Raw genomic sequence first — 9,924 nt, 5'->3', positions numbered from 1 at the left:
GCCTAATGTTATGATTATTATTCAGGTCTTACATTATAGCTTCTATCCTCCTAAAGTTACCTGATGAATCTGTGTACGGGAGCAGTGTGCCTGGTGGGGGAGGCGCGGTTTGGGAGGTTAGGGTGCGGAGGGGGCTGGCAGACTCAACAATAAACCCAGATTTAGTGAAGTGCTGGTTAAAAATGTTGATATGATATTGTCCACTTTGAGTGACAAAGGTAGCGTAGAGTAGGAGAGTTTTCAAGCTCTCTCACTGTTTTCCAGAATTGTTTGGGGTCAGAACCACAACGGGAGAATTTGTCTTTGGTCTTTCGAACAACTTGTACGGCCTTATTCCTAAATTGCCTGAATGCCAGGCAGTCTGTGGAGGATTTGGACATCTAAATAAGCAGTGACTATATGGTATTCTTCATTACCTCACTTAAACAGCTTTTATACACAAGGGGATGAGCCAGTGGCCGTCCCGTCAAAGTAAACACAATATAATGTTTTTCATCAGAAAACATCACAGACAGCGGGACTTGTGTGTCACACTCATTGTAGACAGTCATGACTCAGAGAGATATTTTCTGAGGATATACTGGATGTTGCAAAATCTAACTTTAAAATTTATTTTTTATTTTTTATTTTTTTTATTTTTTATTATTAGCATTTTTATTGACAACACAATCCAAACAAAAATAAAAACCCGAAACCCAACCCATATACACACCCAACTTGGGTGAAAATCTGGTATGACAAGGAAAAACGAAAAGAATTCTTGACCAGAACTGGTAAATTAATGGACAATCTCAAAATAAATGCAGTAAAGTACAATCTTTTGAATTGCATTTATCACAAAGTGGAGACACAGAAGGGTAAAACTTATGAAGCATAACTTTAGAATAATGAAAACAGTGAATCACTTTGAACTGAATTAATATATGTCTACTATTAATTGGGAAAATGCAGTTCTCCATAATTTCTCTTTTCCAAGCCTTGTTACAATTAACATATACTGAATCCACAGAGAAATAATTAATACATTTGGTGATGAGCTTCTTACTCTCTGATGAAAGCGAAAGCAATTCTAACAGATGGTGTCTCTCACAGGTGGACTCAAAATTAGGGATATTTTCTCTTACAAAGTGTTTAAGTTGCATATAATGAAATACATTTGAATGAAGTAGATTAAACTCTAAATTTAGTTGCCCAAAAGATAGAAACTTGTGGTCCAAATAAAAATCTCCTACGCACTTAAGTCCTTTTGCACACTACACAGCAAAAGTATTGTCCAGCAATGCTGGACCATACCTTGAAACAATAAATAAAACAGAGTCATGCACCATATTGAGGGGCTTGAACTAAGTGTCTTAGGTGTCATGGAAAACAATATCAGCATAATCCAAGGATGGTAAATATCAAGTAAGTCATTATTCTTTTATTATTTGAAATGTACAGCAGTTACTTAATCGACACAGTGTACCCAAACAGCCATAAATTATTTTAGTAATAAAAATAATATGTGGCTTAAAAGAGAGCTTAAATCCATTACAAAAAGCAGGAACAGGTAAAACAGTTTTTCTCAATGTCTGAATGATCAGCTTCTAAAACAATCTGGATCAGCTGTTTCAATAATGCTTTTCTACTGGTGTTGTTATGGAAATGCAGTTTTTTACCATATGTTATGTTTTGAGACCTGGTTTTGTTCTTATTCTGGCAAACAGTTTGTAAGCATGTGTAAGTAATATCATTTTATATATTGGTATAAAATTAGCAAATTAAGTGAATAGCCATTTTCATAGTGCCATTCTGCAGCAACGCCATAAAGAAGCTCCGCTACCCATACGCCTTAAGACATTCATATTTTCATTCATTTAATTTTCATTTTATTTGTCATAAAGGAAAAGATTCAACTTTACTGTTAAATGGGCCTGAATCAGTTCAAATCTTTTTGTGCAGGTTCCCGTTCTGCAGCACACAAAAAACAAGGATCACATCAGACAAAAGAAACCACAAACAGTCAGACTTAGCAGCAACACAGACAATCAGAGGGTGGGGGGACAACTAAAATTGACATTAAATCAGGGATTGAAAGTTTGTCCATTCATCAGGTGGTGTTTATATGTCTGCTCGAAATGCACCACTGAGGTTGTTGTAATAATGTGGTATCTCATTCCAGAGGTTTGATTCCACAGCGGTGTAATGTTGGTGTCCCAGTCTGTGAATTCTCATATCATTAGAGCATTGCGGATGCGTGAGAGAGCATGGCACAGTGTGAGCACCACATACTCATACAGTCAGACATGTACACACAGAAAGCACTGTTCTCCCTAGCTGGCTCCACCGATCGCATCTGACCCCTTTAACGCCTCTGTTAATACTTGCACCTAATGCAGCACGGAGGTGGGATCACTTTGTCCCATCATTACACCTCTGCGACATTTACATTGAAGATGAAACGTGACAGGGGTGCAAAAATATCACACCTTGAAATGGTAGTCTGAATAAAGCAAAGGAAATCACAGTAAATATAAAAGAGCGTAATTATTGAAGCAACATGAGTAATATTAAAGCAAACAAATGTGCTCATGTGATGAAAATGTGATACACGCAGGATGTGTTGCATGTGAAAGAAACTGAACAGCTTGACTAAAGCAGAGGTTTCACACTTACCAAGTGAAAAGAACATGTTGTGATCTGATCTTTAGCAATGCTACAGCTGCAATAACTATGGAAGAGTTATTCAGCAAACTGAAACACACCTTCATTCATGGGACTGAAAGAGGACACACGGGTGTGGCCGACCACAAACACATCCACAGGTAACCATGGCCCCGGTGTGTTCATGTTCAGATTGGTTCAGATGCTGGGACAAAACAAGAAAATTTACATTTTTTAAGAGTAAACAAAACTGTGTTCACAGAATAAGAAACCAAGGACCAAAAGAAAAAAGACTAAGATTGACAGCTAACTGAAAAAAAAAACCCATTAGGCCAGACATCACAATGCCACAACAGCCATCATGCACAAATTAAACCTCTACTGTTGTGTTGTCTTTCAAATATTCAGAGAATGAAACCCATTCCTTAGAAAACGTATTGTCTGAGCAGTTGAGCAGGATGATTTTCTTCCTGCTATCATTCCAACTGGCAAAGCCATTGTTTGTCCTGAATCCTTAATAGAGCATCCAAAAAGGGCAAGTTGAGTGTCAGGTTAAATGATCTCTCCAAAGACTCTAGAAAGTATGTAAAATGTATCAACCAGATATCATGCAAAGCTGATTGCCATCGGCTGTTTGACATGTGGTAAATGGACTTGAGCTCGTATCGTTTTGAGTTGTCTTCTGACTACTCAAAGTGCACATTCACACCCTGACAGTAGAAGCTTCTATTTAAAGAGTCATCAGTATTAACTAATTTATTCATACACATTCACAAAGCGCTGACATAGCAGCGGGAGTCATTTTGGGTTAGGTGTCTTGCCCAAGGTCACATTTGAAGTGTGTGCAGGAGCTGGGGATCAAACCCTTAACAGTCGGGTTAAGAGACGACAGACTCTACCACTCATGAGACACAGGCATCCCATCCATCACACAGATGAACAATTTAAAAATGCATTTTGTTTTTGTGTATGTGTAAGTGTGTGTGTGTGTGTGTGTGCGTGTGTATGTGTGCGTGTGTGTGTGTGTGTGCATGTGTCATTACATAATTCCTAGAATTCTATATCCCGTTCACTCCTTCATGACTCCTTCAAGTGTTTGTTAGCTACAGAAATATCAAAAAGGGAGGAAAACTGAGAAATCAAGCGTCTGGAGTTAGGTGGGTGTTGCAGGACTTAATTAATCCGATGTTTCTTGGGAACATTTTTTAAATAGTTCAATAATCTTTTCGTGCTTTTATGTTGAAACTAAGTATAATCATTCGCTTGGACTCACTTCAGTTTTGTACCTGTCACCTGTGGAAAACTGTTCTTAAAACTGTCAATTTACATATTAGCTGCGTTAATGAAATACCCTCCTTTAAATGTCGGCTGTGATCAGCGGTACAGTACTACTGTTAGTTACGTAGCAGTCTCTGCTATAAATTAGTGTATGGGCGAACGTGAAATGTAACATAAAAGCAGTGGTACTGCAGGGTATACGCAGGTACGGAGTATACCCACTTATAGGGTATACTCTGTCATGATTTGATTTAGTATTTTGTTTCTTTCAAAGTTTAGGTTTGCTTGTTATTTAGCCTAGTGTTGCTTGTTTCCCTTGTGTGTTTCCTAGTTTAATCCTCAGTGTTTCTTGTTTTATTTTATAATCTGTTATCCTAGTGTTTCTTTATGTTCTAGTGTGTCTTGATGTTACATTCTTGAGTTTCTGTGTCTTCAATGTTACATGATTTATTTCCAGTTGTCTTCAATGTTTTTAGTCTTGTATTTCTTCCTGCTTCTGTGTGTTTCCCTCCAGTCTTGATTGCCCTGATTGTCTTCACCTGTGTCTTGTTGGTCTCACCTGTGTTTGATTACCCATGTCTATTTAGTCTCAGTGTCCCTTCCCTTCTATGTCAGATCATTGTTCTATGTCATGTTTAATTGTTGCCTTTTTGTTGATAATAAATAGTTTTTTTGGTTTCTGCACTTTGGGTCCAGTTACTATTTTTTTTTACATTCTGTGACATACTCACTTCTAAATATGCTCTGATTTACACCAATGATTGGTTGACAATATTCAGTAATTGCAATTTTTAGGATGGTGAAGGGATGACCCTCCCTACTCTCTGTCTCTAACTGGTTAGTACACACTAACTAAATATACAAGAGTAGTTATTCCTGTCACTGTTTATAACAGAGGCCGATTATTCTCTGCAGTACTGGTCACTTATAGAAAAAAAAATGGGGGGGATTTCAGAGTATACCCACTTCTTAAGGCACAACTACACTACTTTATACTTTGAGTGTTGAGAAGATTAGAAAACCCTTTCTAGAAGTCTATTTGCCATTAACATTATTATGTCTTTCTTTTATCATTTATCCACATACTACATGGCTCAGCGTGTCAGTGGTGGAACTGAAGTTGATGGAAAAAATATATAAATGAAATACACAATACGTCACATGAAGAGTCTGTCAGCTACAGAGTGAAGTGGAGCTTCCTTTTGATTTTCATTCTGCAGCACACAGGCTGCTGGTTTGCATACAGTTACAGCACAGCTCCAGACAGCAACAACACACAGTACAATCAACAGTTTCCTTCAACACTAAAACTACATACACGTCAACACATATCAGTTAATCATATGTTATTACTAGCCATATAGTTACATTACCTGTAGACTACAGATATACATAATTAATTGTATTAAGTGTATCTTCCCTAAAAAAAAATCTTAACATTTAAAATTGCAATTATGCTTCAACAGTGCTTTATGAGTTTGTCTTTTATTTTTATTTTGAATATTGTAGCAACACAGTTCACCTGACAACCACTGACCATCAGGCTGAAAGAATGCGTCTGTTTGATTTTTATTCCCTCTTCATTATTCCTTAATGGGATGATGTCCACAGTTTTGTAAATGTTTTGTAGACAGAACTGAAATGTTTGTCTAAATTTAGCAGGACATAATACAGTACTGTACAGTTTGAGGTACCTGATCCTGCAGATGTTCTTGAAATGACCTTTCTTGTAATTTGCATGATGAGGTTTAGTCTCGGGTTGCTTCTGTATTTGCCTTGCAGAGTCCAGTGGAAGAGGATGCAGTTTATTTTCCTCTACAGCATACGCTGACAATTAGACAGGGTTATCCAAATCTGCCATTGGTCAACTTCTACAAAAAATAGGGAAGAAAAACTTAAAATAAATGTATAAATAATAACATAAATACTTAAAACAGTTTATTTGTAAACCTAATCCTAATCCATTCATTCCTACAACACCTTTTTGTTAACTATGTACTTGGTGAGCAGTACGAAGCAACAAAACAGGAGGCATGTATATATGTCCTATTATGTAAAGTACACAGTCAACAGATGACAAGTGCCTGACATCTATTGTGAATGTGTGAATGGCCTTTATCAGCATTTTGCATCCTCTGTAATCCTACTATACAATTGCAGCAGAAAGGAGCCAAAAAAAAAGAAAGAGCTGATTTACCTAGCAGTTAAGGCTGTGGCTCTCTGTGCTTGCTCCTGTTACTCCAACCGTGCCCTTTGTCTGGGGCCAGGGCTTGGTAGGGCCAAACATTTGCATGCCAAGGGCCACTTGAATGTGAATTTCCCCGGATTCTCACTACCTGACATGCAAAACCAGTGGGGGACCAGTTAAAATGGCGCAAGTGCACAGTCATCACAGGTACACAGGTTTATTCCAGACAAAAAACAGATCTCCCCCTCTCCTCCAAACACACCCATGCAGCCACGCGCACACACACACGTGTACACACATATACATCAGCATGCATGCATGTGCACACACACCCATCCACACACACACACACACACACACACACACAAACATCTCTCTTCCCAGAGAGTTATGGAAATGAGTGCTGTGATTTTGCTGTGACTCTGATCCTACAGGTAGTCGAGGGAAGACGGCTGGATGTTCAGACTGAAAGTTTGGTGAGATCTTATCTAGTCCATAGCAGATAAAAGCTGAAAGCAGTGTGTAATTTGTGTGCAAGCACTGGTATGGTCTGTTAAAAGACAGATAAACAGAAAACAAAAAAGAGGAAAATTCAGAGAATGCCGAGGTCTTTCCTTGTGAAAAAGAAACGAGGGGCATGTGGAGCATGGCAATGGAAAGAACCCGAACAGCTTGAGTGGAAAGAAGACAATATTCCTGGTAAGTATCTTAAAAAATTCAATTAATTTGTCAAAATTAAACTGAAGCAAAGTGTTTTTAGACAAATCAAGATGTATTTCTGTAGATGTAATTAATATACATAATAATTTAGGACGAAAGTGTTACTATATTTCTCATTTTAGTGAATGAAAATGCACAGCAGCACGAATCCTTCTGTCCTGACGGCCAACAGAGCACCCCCATCCCTCACACAGTGTCCTCCGAGGCAAGTGTGACAGCAGAAGGGATGAGAGTGCCTGTGCCTTTAACAGGATCAGCGGCTGACACCAGGCCTGGCTGGTCCACATTGATGCTCCGCAGCTCTTTGTACCATCCCAGTGCAATGGCACTGGTTAACAGAGCCAAGGTAAGCTCAGACAACATCTCCTACAACATCCAGGGTGAATATATGGCACCAGACAACTACCAAACTTACTTTTCAGTCTGTGTTTCTGCCACCTCCATGTGGCAGCAGCTTTGTGTGTTATCACTGTCCTTTTTACAGATAATAGTACAAAAAGAGTCAGTGAGAGCAGGGTTGTAAAAGCAGGACAACTAGCTGTCTGCTTTTAACAGAAATGAAAACTAGAGAAAGGGTGTAAGAACAGAATCAACTGCAGATGCAGTCTGATTTTAGTTTTCCTGTTTTTACCCAAAGAGGGGGATTCATATTATGTTCAATGAGTGCCAAAAACTAACAAAAAATTGAGTTGGTTGACGAGGTACATACAGTATATCCCTTTTTCTAGACCCTCCCCGGGCTTGCATCTAAAAATGCAGCTCAGTTTTATCAGACGTGGAAAACCTGACTGCAGTTTAAGAACCTGTTTTCTCCCTCCCCCTCTCTCTGCCTCAGTGAATAGATTTGTGTAGACATGTCCCCACTGTCCTTTATTGTATAAACACACCTTCCTTTAACTGTGGTGTTGCGGTTCATTACAATGTTTCATGTTGAAGTATAAAGTAATGTTTATGTAGAAAGAAAGAGCTCTTGTATGATAATTTAGCTTGAAACCAGAGTATGCCTGAGGTGGGTTAACCTGTATAAAAAGGATTTTGAAGCGGTTGACTGGAATGATAGGTACTTGTGCTGCATATTATCAACACTTTCTCCTACAAATTGTCTTTATGTCAATTGAGAAGCACATGTGTTGTGATAATGTCATATTTTAAACACATTTGTGAACTAATCGAATCTCTTCCAGCCCCGTCTCCGCTCCACTCCCGGCTCGGGAGACTTTGTATGCTCATTGTGCCACAAAATATTCCCCCTTCAGCGCATGTTGACCAGACACCTCAAGTGCCACAGCCTGGTGAAGAGGCATCCCTGCCGATTCTGTGGCAAAGGATTCAATGACACCTTCGATCTCAAGAGGCATATGAGAACACACACAGGTCAGGAATGAACATTGCTCTCACCCTTACACACACACGTCAACACACACACACGCACACACACATACTCATCTGGTACAGAGTATCATAAAGGTTATGGGAGAGAATGCAATGAACACTAGACCCTCTCCTTGCAATATGGATGTGTAGTCTATTTTTTCTATGTGTCAGACTAATTTCTCACTCAAAGTATAACTTTTAAGATCTGGGAGACAAAAAAGTTTTCCTCAAATAACCTTAAATCTGAAAGCACTGCATTAAAAGCAGATATGGTGTATTCAACTTTACTGATGTTTAAAGCTGCTTACTTTTGACAACCGTTACTCTACATACTGTAACCCTCTACAACCACATTAACCAATCAATTTATTTAGAGATGGATCTATCTTCTGAGATCCTGAGTTTAATGTTAATTTTCAAATGTTGTATCTGTAGTATGTAATTGATTTTAATTCTACTTAAATAAATACGTTTTTATTTTAAAGAGTCTGAAACACAGAACTCTCATTTTTGGAATGTCTGCCATGATAGCAGCATGACTCAGTGTTGGTTATGGTTATTATGTCAGCAATGATACAGAATCATTATTGGAGGGTGTAACATCCCACTCCATCCCACACTCAGAAACAAAAGCTTGATGTATCGATAGTACCATTTAGTGGAGATGCTTTACTTCTTGCAAAAATATCTGAGGTCTTCAAATATTTGAAAGATCTGAAGGTATCTACAAATGTTTTGCTGCTCTGCAGTACACATACTTTACTTCATATCATATCATATTATCGTCACTTAATGATCCAAGTTTAATGTCATTTGCTACAGATGGGAAACTGGTTCAGGAATGTTTGGGAAAATGCAGCTTGTGTGATAATGAACACACTCCTTGATCAAAAAAAGAGCTCAGCTACTGAAAAGCTTTTTGATTGAGAAATAGCAATACATACCCCTACCACTTAAAAATGTTGTCTTCTTGCAGTCCAGATAAAAAAAAGGTGTAAATTGGAATTTATTTGTCTTTTTTTTTTGTTATTTGGGGATATAGTTATTAATAATTTGTTCTTTTTCTGCTTCTCAACAATGTTATGACAGCAGCAGCCTTGTTTCATGATTTGTCAGACAACTGAAAGCCACTCAAATACATCTGTAAATGAAGTCTTAGCATTTTAGAAACGTCCTTATTTCTGTTCTTGTGCTGCAGGTATACGTCCCTACAAGTGTGAGCTGTGTGAGAAAGCCTTCACGCAGCGCTGCTCTCTTGAGTCCCATATGAGGAAGATTCACGGCGTTCATCAACAGTATGCCTACCGTCAGAGACGCTCCAAGATCTTTGTGTGTGAGGATTGTGGTTACACCTCAAGCCGCCCCGATGAGTACTTCCTACATATGAGGCAGTGCCACCCAGGGAGCCCCTCCTTACGCAGATACTACCGTCGCCAGGCCCACAACAACAGCAGCTTTGCCTCAGCAGACCGTAAACTCCACCCCTTCCTGCTGTACTCAAATCCTGCATACTACATGTAGTGCTCATTAAAATGTTGAACTGCAATGCATTGTATTTATAAGCCACTGGTAGATGTAAAAAATGTTGCTAATTTAATAAAGTATCCAAATAAGTATCACTTTCTGATATATGTGTCTGTACCCTTTCAATGTTCATTCATCAGCTACTGCTTCTGCAATACTCCTCTATTTTCCTATTTCAAAAGTTTCTCTTTCTCTCA

The 9,924-nt window shown here is 38.6% G+C and overlaps 1 protein-coding gene across 1 annotated transcript; it reads left to right on the top strand.

Annotated features, from left to right (window-relative positions):
- The first annotated feature begins 5,560 nt into the window (after positions 1–5,560).
- Positions 5,561–9,830, top strand: zgc:171929 (uncharacterized protein LOC100124596 homolog). The gene is made up of 4 exons (XM_020648907.3): positions 5,561–6,808; positions 6,952–7,175; positions 8,014–8,203; positions 9,402–9,830. The coding sequence occupies exons 1-4, from the start codon at positions 6,709–6,711 to the stop codon at positions 9,722–9,724; spliced, it is 837 nt and encodes a 278-aa protein (XP_020504563.3). The 5' UTR covers positions 5,561–6,708; the 3' UTR covers positions 9,725–9,830.
- The last annotated feature ends 94 nt before the right edge of the window (positions 9,831–9,924 follow it).

The sequence above is a fragment of the Labrus bergylta genome, chromosome 14, assembly GCF_963930695.1.
Source record: "Labrus bergylta chromosome 14, fLabBer1.1, whole genome shotgun sequence".
NCBI lineage: Eukaryota > Metazoa > Chordata > Actinopteri > Labriformes > Labridae > Labrus > Labrus bergylta.
This window is presented reverse-complemented; position numbering and strand designations above follow the sequence as displayed.

Coding starts and splice junctions, on each gene's coding strand:
- zgc:171929 (XM_020648907.3), top strand. CDS start 6,709: ATGCCGAGGTCTTTCCTTGTGAAAAAGAAACGAGGGGCATGTGGAGCA. Junction 6,809..6,951: donor GAAAGAAGACAATATTCCTG/GTAAGTATCTTA, acceptor TTCTCATTTTAG/TGAATGAAAATGCACAGCAG. Junction 8,204..9,401: donor GCATATGAGAACACACACAG/GTCAGGAATGAA, acceptor CTTGTGCTGCAG/GTATACGTCCCTACAAGTGT.